This window comes from Garra rufa, chromosome 11 (assembly GCF_049309525.1).
Source record: "Garra rufa chromosome 11, GarRuf1.0, whole genome shotgun sequence".
NCBI lineage: Eukaryota > Metazoa > Chordata > Actinopteri > Cypriniformes > Cyprinidae > Garra > Garra rufa.
The window spans coordinates 44,258,250-44,271,804 of record NC_133371.1 but is presented as its reverse complement, the minus strand read 5'-3'; the positions used below and the strand labels follow the sequence as shown (position 1 = coordinate 44,271,804).

At 38.9% G+C, this 13,555-nt stretch overlaps 1 protein-coding gene across 1 annotated transcript; it reads left to right on the top strand.

Annotated features, from left to right (window-relative positions):
* The first annotated feature begins 4,588 nt into the window (after positions 1-4,588).
* Positions 4,589-9,024, top strand: LOC141345371 (cholinesterase-like). Its single transcript, XM_073850228.1, has 5 exons — positions 4,589-4,592; positions 4,657-4,714; positions 4,802-6,337; positions 8,386-8,543; positions 8,632-9,024. Exons 1-5 carry the CDS (start codon positions 4,589-4,591, stop codon positions 8,682-8,684), a joined length of 1,809 nt encoding a protein of 602 aa, XP_073706329.1. The 3' UTR covers positions 8,685-9,024.
* Positions 9,025-13,555: the final 4,531 nt, after the last annotated feature.

The following is a 13,555-nucleotide window of genomic DNA, read 5'->3' as shown; positions in this document are numbered from 1 at the left end:
CCATAAAGACATGTGACGTTTGGATGTGAGATGTAATGCGACGCGTACGTTTCACTAAACTGAAACTAACCTGAACAAACTGTGCTTCAGCGCTGATAGTGAGGAGATGGCTCTGTCTGGTCGCTGCTTCATTCCACTTTGCACGTATTTTTTCGTTGTGAAGAGTCGCTTGATAACGTGCATCATTACTACAACACTGCCTTTATGGCTCTGGCTTTTGTTCACACAGCGCTCGTTCCCGTAATTTTCCAGAATCAGTGCGCATTGTGAAAGGGGCTTTACTGAAGCAACAGTTATGTAGCTTACTGCATTCGGTGTTTGAAAAAGAAAAAAACATTAATGATCATTCTGAAATATCCTGTTGAGTATCAGCAGGCTAGGTTCTCTTTATTGCTCTGAGCTCGCTTACAGCATACATGACCGTAGTTACCTGTGATTGGCTTGGCTGTGCGTCACTCAGAAAACAACAGGCCAATCAGAAGAGAGGCTCATGAATATTAATTAGATGGGCCAAAATCGACCTGTTTTTGACAGAGCTTCTAAAAAAGGAGCTGTAAAAATATATTGAGATGGATTTTGGCACTTATACCGCAAATATATATTCTTAAGGACATCAACAATGCGTGTTCACATTTATTCTAGAACTAAAGTAACATCTTAGGCAACTTTAGAAATGAAAATTTAAAAGATGGACGAGGAATTAGGGAGAATCAATAAATTATGAATTATTGCTATTGTGTAAATAATATGTAATCATGTAGTCCATAAAGTAACTGTAGTCTGATTTTCGTTTTTCACCTCGTTTTTGGATTCTGATTACGTAATCCAGATTACATGTAATCAGTGCAAAGACCAAAATGCACTCCACTTTGTTCTTTGCACTCTTTAAGTTTGCTATACGGAATGACAAACATAAAGAGTGCAAAGACCAAAGTGATCAACATTCACATATGCATGCTTTCCTTAAAAGGTTGCGAATCACAAGGGTAAAAACAGTCTAGCAGCATTCCTCCGATAACTCCCATCATGCTCTTCTGACTCACCCATGAAGTTTGTGCCAGTTTGTGTGCACCTCACTCTGATATAGAATAACTGGAGATGGCGTGATTGGAGTGAGTCAGAATGTAGAAATGTGCTAGATCTTATTCCAAACTGCCCAGCACAGATCCGGGGGCTTGTTTGGCAGGCCTTTTGAGAGTGCTGGTAGGGGGCGTTCGTGTTGAGGGACTGTGGGAGAGTCACAAACAGACGCAGGTATGATGCCATGAACTATTATTACCCAAGGCAGACGTCACAGCTGCGGCGTTCGGCGCTGGGAAATATTATAGGAGCTTCCTTTATTAAAAGCGTTCGGTAAAACCCTCTGTCTGTTGAGGATGTGTGCATGTGGGTGGATATTTTGAGTCTTCCGCAGCCCTTGCTGAACCGATATCGATTTTGGAGGAAAACATGTAGACTGATGGATTCCTGCCCGGTATGATGATGTTTTTAAACCATCATTATCATATAAAGTAAAAAAGATAACTGCTGTTTTAGTTTACAAACAATCTTAGGCCCGAGGACTACTTTATTGAGTGTTTTATTGTATTTAATGATAGTCTACTTTAAGAATTTAAAGTTAGATGTTATCCTTTCTTAATACACACTTGCTATCCCTCTAAAAATGGTTTATTCTAGTATAAAATGTGCATTTCTCATTTTCCAGTCAGTTAGAAAATGACTAAAATCTGGCCCTACATTTTTTATTCTTATTGGATATCCTGTTTTATTTGAAAATGTCTGTCACATTATGGAAGCAAAATGGGTTTTGAATGCCATTTCATGTTGACTTTAAGCCAAATGTTCGGATTGGCCTTTACAAAGGTATGGTGCTCATCCTAAGAACTGCAACAAAAGTCCCAAAACGCCGTCCTCTCGGGTCTCATTGAGATCCGCTTCAGAGGTTTTTGACAACTCTACCCAAATGTCTGATTTCTCTTAGACAAAGGTTAAAAAAAAAGTGTCTAAGATAAGACAAAGATATGAGTGAAGAGGGAAACAAACTTGTCAGAAGGCTTGGTCTAAAGGGACAAAATGAAAAAGGGAAAGAGAGAGTCTTATCTTCTCAATTCAACCTGCAGACACAAGAGATTTGCTGTCGTCTTTCTGCATTGTTGGTCGAATAAAGTGCTGTGGATCTTCAGGGATCTCCTGACATTAAACATGCCATTTACATGAACCTGGCGCCAGTGTTATGATGCTGCTGTCGGATGGATAAAACCGTCATTAGTTCCCTCTCTGATATATTTCTCACAAGCCGTTTCGTTCTTTTTGTGGGTTGACCCCTGCTCGTCTATTTCTCTATTGCAGTCTTTTTTTGGTCCCGACATTAAAAAGGTGTATATATTTGAATTACAGGCAGTAAATTTGCCATCTTACAAAGACATTTTAGCATATTATCCTTTAAATGTTGATTGAAAAGGTTCCGTTTCTTGCCAAGGTCTCTAAAGAATTCTTTGTTGCATATGATTTTTATTAGATTTGTTTCATCAGTCAGGCATTAAATTGCCAAACTAATGTGGATTCTGACTAAAATGAGACGTAGTCCTTTGTCCTTTTGTTCAGTTCGGCTCCTCATTAGCAATAGACCGCCTACAGCAAAGCCCTATTGTTTACTTTGATTTGTAAATTTAAGTAATATGAACCATTAACGTTAAGACGTTAATCAAAGTATTGCTGGCTTAATCTACAAGTAAAATCTGATAATTAGTGGTGCCTGTTATTGTGAATACTTTTGAACCTCTAACTTTGAATATTTACACTCGTTTGAAAGTTTGGGGTTGGTAAGATGTGAACAAAGTCTTTTAAGCTCACCAAGAATGCTTTTATTTGATGAAAAATACAGTAAAACAGTAATATTGTAATCTTTACTGTCACTTTGATATATTCTCTTTAAAGTTTCTACTCTTGCTGAATGCAATGTCTTTCAAAAAAAATAAACTTACTAACTCTAAACTTTTTTAATGGAAGCATAAACATGTGATATGTACTGAACAGTTTGATAAATGATACCTCAAACCATGCAGCTTGCTGAGGAGAGGTGTGCTATTACTTTTGTAAGCCATCAGACTTTCAGTTTTCACCTGGCAGACAATAAACAGATGAAAGAAAAAGCCCATAGATCTATAAATTGGCACATATATGGACCAGAATACCTTGTAGACTGTAGTGTGATTCTTTGGGTTTGGCAAGTAAACAACCTAGAATACACTCTTGGAGAAAACAAATTACCCTTAAATATTACTTATTGGTACCTAAAGTGTACATATTAGTATCCAAATGTTAAATATTAGTAGCTTTTGAAAAAGTAGTTCCCCAGAGACAGCGTTTATACTGTTATTTCTGAGAGCATAGCTTCAGAAAGCTTCAGAAAAATACTAGTTATCTGTCTGTTTGCCAGTGTATGACTAGTTTTACAATTACATTTTACATGCTAGATAGACTCTCTGTTTTCCAGACGCTCATTATTGTTTGCTTTCTACAAGATTTGAGGAAAGTTGTGATTTTTAGTGTTTGTCTTTGAGATTAGGAGCATCTCCTTTCATCACAACATCAAAGAAGAGGCAGAAGTAAAAAATCTCACCACGGTAAAGAGATTTTGAGGAAACAAACACTTACAAGTTAATTTTCCACGTTGTCAACAACAGTCCCAGTGTGCCAACCCTGAAGCCATCCTGTCACTCTTGAAGCCGCTCTGTTTGGTGCATTTTCTGCTTAAGGAAAGTAGTTCTTCTCAATAACGTAGAAGCTCAGTCTTCTGGGTCAATCTGTCTGGTGCAGGCAGGCCATATTAATCAAGCAGGATTTACCCACTATCACAACAAGCAATCAGAGTGTCTAATTTTAGAAATCGATTTTTTTTATTTTTTTATTTTGGCACTTGGAGCTGAGTAATCTAGAAAAGGAGAAGGGTTGTAGGGGTTGTTGGGTGTCTCATCATACTGAGTGAGTCATAGAGAGCATTTTGATTGTCTGAGCTTTTCTCTCCATCTGGAGTAAGCTGAAACCGAGGTGTCATTAATAGCTGTCTGACTGTCTCTGCTGGCTCCTGCCTTACTTGTGTAGCCGTGTAATGTCACAATATGCTGTTTTGTCACCAGGGAGAGCCAGCCTTTAGAAAAAAAAATATACTGTTATGATATCATTCTTTGTTAACCCTGATATTCTGTTGTTACTGTCTTTGCTGTCTTTATATTTAGGGTCCCAGAGACTCCAATGACAATTCATTTTAAAATTAACTGTTAATTTTATCCTAATATTCTTTAAATAAGTTCCTCTGACCTAATCAAAACACAGCAGACTGATACTTGTTAATATGGTCTAGGTCAGCAAGTTCGGTCCTAGAGAGCTGCAGTCCTGCAGAGTACGGCTCCAACCCTCATCAAACACAACTGAACAAGCTAATCAATGTCCTCAGGATCACTACCATTTTTCTTCCCGTATTTTTATGGGTGTGGCTTCTGGTCTTATCCGCATCCAGCTATTTTTAGCTGTACAAAACTGTTTACCGTTTACTGCATGTTGTTGTTTTTCTCATTATTTCCTTATAATGGGTAATGAACCAAAAGTCTCACCCATAGGCTTACTTCCGCATTAAGGGTGTTTTTTTGTTCCTAGGGTTGGAGCTAAACTCTGCAGGACTGTTGCTCTCTAAGACCAAACTTGCCTACCTCTGGTCTTGGTTCTCTGGAACCCCAAACAGAACATGACTTGTTTTGATTGATAAAGCTTATATTGATCTCTTAATGATTTTCTTTGTCAGCCTTGAAGACATCATGATGGGCATTCACATCAGATCTACTTTGCCAGTTCTGGCTCTGTTGTTCTTACATCTGGCAGCAGGGCAAGATGAACTGATTATCACCACTGACAAAGGCAAAGTCAGAGGACTAAAGCTTCCTGTGCCGGGTGGTTCAGAGTATGTGGGGGCCTTCCTTGGGATCCCCTACGCCAAGCCTCCATTGGACCTGCTTCGCTTTAAAAAACCAGAGCCTGCTGAGGCATGGAACGGGATACAAGATGCTACCCGGTACTCCAATTCATGCTTCCAGAATCCAGATACGTCATACCCAGGATTCCCCGGAGCTGAGATGTGGAATCCCAACACGAGAATTAGCGAAGACTGCCTGTATCTCAATGTTTGGACTCCTTCAGCTGACCTCCAAAACCGAGCCAAACCCTTAGTCCCAGTTATGGTGTGGATCTACGGTGGAGGCTTTTCCACAGGTACCGCATCCCTGGACATATACGATGGGCGTTTCCTCAGCCATTCACAACAGGTGGTGGTGGTATCCATGAACTACAGAATAGGAGCATTAGGCTTCCTATCTTTACCTGAAAGTAAGAGCATTAAAGGTAACGCTGGTCTGTTTGACCAGCGCCTAGCTCTCAGCTGGGTGTCAAGGAACATTGCCGCATTTGGCGGCAATCCATCTTCCGTAACCTTGTTCGGAGAGAGTGCTGGTGCCGGCTCTGTGGGACACCATTTGCTTTCACAGGGCAGCCATGGACTATTCACCCGCGCAATTCTCCAGAGTGGCAGTCCCGATGCTGTGTGGGCTGCAGTGGAGCCAACCCAGGCCTGGAACCGTTCCTTGTCTCTGGCTCAGCGTCTGAACTGCCCACTTGGACCATCTGCTGATGAAACGGAGGATTGCTTAAGGGCAGTTGAACCTGAGAAGATAGTCAGTCTTCAATTCGAAGTCATTCCCGATCCTGTGTTAATAAGTGTGCCTTTTCCGCCAACAGTGGATGGAGAATTTCTCGCGGACATGCCGAGTGTCTTAATCCAGTCGGGGCGTTTTTTAAAAACTGAACTACTTTTGGGACTAAACAGGGATGAAGGGACATACTTCCTTGTTTATGGCACACCTGGATTTGGCATCAACCAGAGTCTTATCAATCGAGACCAGTTCCTCGCAGGTGTATCCTTGGGCCTCCCTGGTTTCAGTGACATAGCCAGAGAGGCAGCTGCTTTTCAGTATACCGACTGGACAGATGAGCGGAGTGAGCCAAAAAACAGAGAGGCCCTAGGCTGGTTGGTGGGCGATCGCTATCTCTCATGCCCCTTACTAGATTTTGCCCGTAGGTATGTCGAGAATGGTGGCAGTGCCCGATTGTTCCTCTTTAACCACCGCTCCAGCTTTAACCCCTGGCCTCAGTGGATGGGTGTAATGCACGGGGATGAGATCCCGTTTGTTTTTGGTATTCCTCTGAACCAGACCTTTGGATTTTCTAAGGAGGAGGAAGCCCTCAGCAGAAGGATCATGGCGCACTGGAGCAACTTTGCTAGAACTGGGTGAGTGTAAATCTGACACATCTACTTTGTGAGCTTATGTTCTATCCAGATTTACCCAAACATAAACATTCTGTCTAGGGCTGGGAAAATAAATCGATGCATCACTAATTGAGAAATGATTCTGCATTGATTCTGAGATTTTCAGAATGCATCGTGATTTTCTCTCAAATCGATTCTGAGCTTAGATTTTAACAGCAGATGGCACTGCATGCTTTAGAAACAGCCATACTTTACAATTCCAATTCCTTACAGACACTTGAAATCTAAAATTATAATTCATAAAGTTTGAAAAGGTTGAAGTGAATTACAAGGGTGTTAATAGTGAGATTTACATTAATCTTGTGTGATAAAAGCATTCCAAGCCGAATGCACATGCGCTGTTCGTGAGCATTGGAGTGTGTGGTTACAAACTAGATTAGTGCGCCATCTGCTGCTAAAAACTAAGTTCAGAATCGATTCAAGAGAGAATTACAATGCATTCGAAATTGATTCATGAATTGTGATGCGTTGATTTATCATCGCACCCCTAATTCTGTCATTATTTACTCACACTGATATATTTTCAACATGTATGGCCTTTTGTCCATGCACTGTAAAGGGAAAAAATGTGCAAAATGGTATCTTTGCAGTGCAACATCTCGTCACTCAAATAAAACCCTTATAGAGAGGGCTGCAAAAGAAAGATCATACCGATAATCGATTAATCTAACGATTATTAACCGATCGACTAATCATTTTTATTTATTTTATTTTTCACCGATTAATCAGTAGGCTTTATTCTATTATTCAGATTTTTCCAATTGAGTTTTACATATTCATATACACATAGAGCTGCTTTATAGTAGAAAATCAAGTTGTAGCACTGATACTTTTTTTCACATCTATTGCATGAAGTGTTCTCAACATTACGTGACTTTACTTGAATGCCGATTGATTGCAGAGGTTGTTTGAACATATCCGCATCACTATGATGACAACATACACATAAGGGCATTTATTGTGTGTAGTTTTGTAAAACATTCCTACACACAAATGGTTCGGCTTCGATTGCACTTCTAGTAAACGTCTCTTCTGACTGAATTACAAATGACAATGGTGTCAACAAAGTTTTAATTGTTGACGTTGATAATGTTGACTAATCACTTCAGCCCTACTTAGAAGGAACATTGTACCTCATCTACCCATAAAAGATGCATATTAGGATTTGGACATATTTCACTTTCTCTTCATGTAAACATTCTGCCTGTTTGTTTTTAACAAAATAAAAATGTTTTTTTTTATTTTATTTTTTTATTTTTCAAATTTTCATTATAGACTGAACTATTCCTTTAATACAGAGAATATTATGCTCACATTTGTGTTTACAAGACTATTTTTATGTATTTGCATATATTTACTAAAAACACTGAGGGGGATTGTTTATATTTATAGCTGAGAAAAGTATAAACCAGTGCAGATTTGGAGAAGTTGTTTAATCCATAATATCTTGATGAGACAGGCTTTCATCTGCTCACACTTTTTCAGCTAATGTGTAAAAAAAAAAGCAAGTTTTGGTGTTGCTGGCAGGCTAGTGTTGATTAGCATCCTCATTTGTTTGGCATAAATTATGGAGAAGCAGAGACAGCCTTTATTGTGGCTGTGAGCAAGCTTAGTTTCTTTCAATTAACACTTCATACACTCTTCACGCTGCAGGGGAACGACACGATGCTAATACATCAATGAACATGATCAGTAAACAAGATCACAATAGAACACGCTGAAGTTAATCTTTTCCAGAAATGGGCCGCCTCGCTTATGAAAAGTATTGAGTGCAATTCCGTGAATAGCTTGTTATGAAGACTTTGCTGGGATTGTGCATTTAGGATTCAAAGCCTCTTGTTGTAAAGGACTGCAAGGTGTTCTTTACAAGAGCGTGTAAACGTCGTAGCTATTGAGTCATTGCATTGATTTTTTTTGGCTTGAGTTGTTTTGGGGCACAAATGTATTGATGTAACTTGGCGCCATAGATAAACTGACCTTTTGCTTGATTTCCTTGCTTGACGTCTCAGGGATCCGAGTGCGGAGGGAGCGGATTGGCCGCCGTTCACGCTGGAACATCAGCAGTATATCACGCTTAACACTGGCCTGTCACAAACCCTCCGGATGCTTCGAGCCCAGCAGTGCAAGTTCTGGGACAGTTTCCTGCCAAAACTGCAGTATGTCACAGGTGAGAGTCACACAATGAGAACAGCCGTCCACCCACACCTCATAAACAAAGAAAATCATGACACGCTCGCTTCTGCTTGTCTCTCCAGCTCTGCCTGGCCAGCACATGTGTCGTCTTCTAGTCTCTCGAGGACACCTGTAGTGCAGACCTGGCCAGCTAGTGGAGCTTAATGTGGGACTGGAGGTGGTTGAGTGTTTCAAAGGCACTGCAGTTATTTACATTTAGATTTATGCATCTGGCAGATGCTTTTACTGGGTTCTCATGCATCCTTAAGAAGTATTCATTTGAATTTTTAAAAGTCTTATTTTTTACTTCATACATTTTACATTGAAACTTTCGCTCAGACATATAATACTTTACCAAATTAAAGCTATCAAATTAGTGTTGTAAAAAATTACTGTTATTTGTTTGTAATGTAGGATGTGCAATAAGTATCATCTATGAGGATGTTGTAATTATTGTTTTAACCAAGTTGACATTGAGTCAGTCATGCTTCTACTGGGTTATGTATGCTGATATATGCCCCCAAAATTCAAGACACATGGGCATTTTGCCTCATAACTACATTTTATGATATAAATAAATCACAAAATCACACAACCAGAGTGCTGTTTTATCCCAAATATCAGCATAATTGCAAATGTGATGTATATTTTATACAACAGTTAAAGGGGTCATCGGATGCCCAAGTTGATATGATTCTTTAGGGTCTTAAAGAAAAGTCTATAATATACTTTGGTTAAAAATTCTCAATAGCAGTGTAAAAAACACCCTTTAATCTTGTCAAAATCAGCTCTGCAAAAAATCAACTCATTCTATTGCATGGTCCTTTAAATGTAAATGAGCTTTGCTCGCCTCGCCCCTCTCTTCTCTCTGTGGAGTGATGAGCCATTGTTCACTTGAGCCGCGAAACTTGCATTCACAAAGAAAGTAGTCCACTGCATCTTCAACGGCTCAGACGTCGGGAGTAAATAAGGACTACTATGTTCATTATTACATCCAAAAACAGAACGCCTCAGTCGCTTAGAAGCCATTATTGTCTACGTCCCTGTTCTGGCATCGAGACAATGGCAATCGGATTGTTACCGCTCACTTGGGGAGGGTCTAAGGTAAGACGGCCATGTCAATCAATCTATTGTGGGAGCGGCCTCTGTCAGTGTTACATCCTTTATTTTGCTGGGAAAATTTCAAAATGTAACCAATGCAGATTTGAGTCTCATAAAGAGAGTCACTTGCTTTGTTCCTTTTGCAGTTTGAATGAATCGATTGAATGAATGACTCACTCATCTCACTCTTTAAGACAGTGACTTGCCGCCATCTACTAGCAGTTTTAGTTTGACGTTTAAAAAAACTTTTTAATTAAAAAGTTACAGTTCTTAAATCATTTCATGTTTTAATATTGAATTATATGTGCAATTGTAAATACAATGTAAGTATATTAATGCCACTTCTGCGTAACCTCTGCAATGCAAAGATGGATTTGTGGATTTCATTGCATTGGTAACAGCCATATACTGTGTTATTATTCTAATTGAATTTGACATTTAGTAAGCATGGCCTTTATATAGGTTTTATCTAGCGGGATTTGCATTGCATTCACGGTAAACCCTTTGTCAGTTCATGCAATGCCTGGGAATCGAACCCATGACCTTGGAGTTGCTAGCGTCATGCTTCACTGATTGAGCTACAAGAATATTGTAGATTATTGTATATGTAGTTGGTGGATGCCAGGTCATTTTTGGTGTGTTGCTAGGTGGTTAGAAGTAGGGCTGCAACAACGAATCGATAAAATCGATTACTAAAAGCGTTGGCAACGAATTTCATAATCGATTCGTTGTGTCGCGCGACGCAGAGACATTTGGTTGTTATTATATATATTTTTAAAAAAAATTGAGCGCAGAGCGGAGTGGACACATTCGGTCTCTCTCCCACACTGATGCCAGCAGAGTTCGGCACCTCATAAGCTGTGTTTCCATCCAAAAATGCGAATTTAACTTATGCGCAAAACTGGAACATTTGAGCATAAAGTACCGTTTCTACATTATATATAAATGCTGCCCCGATTTATATCAAACATGTTTGATATTTAAGCCTAGTATGGCTAGCGTACTTTCACAGCAGCCAATGCTCGATCGCAAAACATCTGCTGTACGGGTCGTTGGATAGTGGAGATGGAGAAAACTACTTCTATAGTTTTTGTAACACTGTCTGTCTGTATAATGTGTCGAAAACATACCACAACCGTGAGGAGAAAGAGGAGCTCTGCTGAGGTGAAATCGTCTCAGTTTTGAATAGGGCTGTGACGGTGGCACGTTGTTTTTTTATATATAGCCTACACTTCAGTCAGCGAACAAGCAGCTTAAAAACGCCAAAATAAATCAAAGAAATAATATATTTAATTAAGAAAGTAGCCTAAGAGTATTAAATAGGCTATTAAACAAACATTCCTTGTAAAAATGTCCGACAGCTCATCAATTTTTGGCCGACTGAATTTCCAGTCCGACTGTCTTTTTTTCTCTTTCTCTTCCTCATTACACAGCTGCTGTTTTTAATAGCAAAGTGATTACATTTATTTTCGTTCCTTTAGTTTATAAAGTTAATTTAGAGATATATTTGGAACACTTTTTGTTTGTTAAATTCAAGTTTTTGTTTTTTAAAGTTATACATAGCAAACAGCGGCAGACAGATCAAAAGCCTGCTTAATTCATCGCGATTTAAATTAAAATCCATTGATATAAAAAACTTAAAACATATCACAATATTAGTTTAATCATTCAATCAAGATAATTCCAAAGTTTGTGCGGAGAGAAGCGCGCTTTGCAGGACATGGAGACGCCAGTGCAATGTGGAATTTCTTTTTTGCTCATAAAGGTAAGAGTAATTTACCACCCGGGCCGGAACTGTAAAGGGTCTACCTTAGTTTGTGTGTACTCACAGTATCAACAAAATGTGCTCTTAAAGAAAACAAACAGAATACGCTTAATATCTTTGGTTTAAACAGGAGCGCTTCACAATAATTAACCGAAACCCAGGTAATTGCCTCACAAACACAATATCTATAGAAAGCTTTAAATTATTATTTTACTATAAAACGAAATAATTAAAATCGAAAACAAAACTCTTTCATTAGCTAATCCATAAAGATGCATTAGGCATTAATGAGCAGATGGCAGGATCGTCAATTTCATCTTTGCAACACTGAATCAGAAAATACTAGTTTATTAATAAGTAATTCGAATATTTTCTTAATTTTTGCCTTGACACATTCATGGTAATTACTTTTGCTGGGGCTTTGAGGCCAGTTTTGCGTGCATTTGAATGCGGAACTCTTCCAGCTGGTCGCTGCTGATGGCAGGACACTAAACACCGCCATGGCAGAATGAATGTAGCAGAAAGTTAGTCAAGTTATCCCGTTCCAGCGTGCAAAGTCACATGACTTTTTTAATGCGCACTGAGGAATTTAATTTGAGAGGCTTCTTGATGGGAAATGCAGCATGTACACCACAGCAAGCCGCTGTCTTGACGGATAGTAATTTTAGTTTATTTAGTCTATATATTTGGCAGATGTAAAGCATACATGTGTATGTTTTTTGTGTTAGTCCATTTTTATTTTATTATTATTATTATAACAGTTCAAGGAGCAACATGTTCGTGCACTTTCTAAAGATTTTAGTTCTGTTTTTGAATAAAGGGTTGTAAATCCCTTTTTTTTATCCGATTCATCGATTAATCGAAAAAATAATCGACAGATTAATCGATTATTAAAATAATCGTTAGTTGCAGCCCTAGTTAGAAGTCAAAAGAGCCAGTTCCCATGTTTTTTTTTTTTGTTTTTTTTTCACCTATCTTATTCTTGAGGTAAAAAACTTGTTAGCAAGCATCACTATTAACATTTCAGCTTGTCTGAACCAAGCTGTGTTACTCAAGTTAGATAGAAATGCCTTACAGGGAAAAACCTATGAATGTCTTTAGTTATTCATAGATTGGAATGACAAAATAAAACGAGTAGCATGATTTCTCCTGGAATCCAGGAGCTCGAGATTGAAACGTACACTTTTCTCAAAAGCCGTTTTGTCCCTGCCGTGAATAGCAAGTACTTGTTAAACACATTCAGAATGTATTCATAAGGACACATGGATGTGTGTAATGGAGAAATATGTTGCAGAAATGCTGCTATGTAAAAACGCTATCAATTTAAATTCAGCGTGAATGGGTTTGAATGTTTCAGTCTTGGCCGTGCATCCATTTTATCCATTATAAATCTATTCCACCATCAGGGTGTTTTCAGGTGAAGTAGGTTTGATATTCTATTTGTTATTGAGGACTTTGCTAAAAGATCACCAGTGGAAGCTATTTGAAGAGAAACTGAGAATAAAAGTGATTGAGACAGAAGTTATTCAGGTGCTTGCAACTAAACATACAGCTTTTTGTGACATCATATTCCAAAATAAGAAAGGGAAAAAAAGCTTCTTCCATGAAAAGATGTGTTTTTTGCTCCACTGAAGAGCATTTTGCTGTAGTTCCTCGCTCATTTAAACCTTTTTTCAACTAAACATGTAGCTTGTGGTCTGTTTCGAGCCCTGCGGTGAGAGATGTGAGCTTTTAAGTGCGTTTCTAAACATAAGGTGGGAGAGCAAGTCACGGCATTATGTACTGGAAGCGGATGCTTGTGCGTTTGTATATTTAAACGGCTTTTGGCACACTTAAAATCATCTTGTAAACCTTGGGCTGTCTTCACAGCTGTCATTACTGATTTAAGCAATGAATATAGACTGATGCTTTTAATCGGCTTTTCTGGAGGTCTTTGCAAGGTGACGCTCAATAGTGGAGCGTCTGGAAACTCCCGAAGTTCTGGCTGTCAGTATTATCGGTGGTAGAAAACGGAAGAGAATTGGAGTTCCAGGTAGTGCGACCGTAGGGAGCAGAATTGAATTTGACACTGAAATGGAATGAATCGATTCTGATTTGAGTCTAGGTGAAGAAATACACGGAGAGCTGCAGGAGAAAGCCTT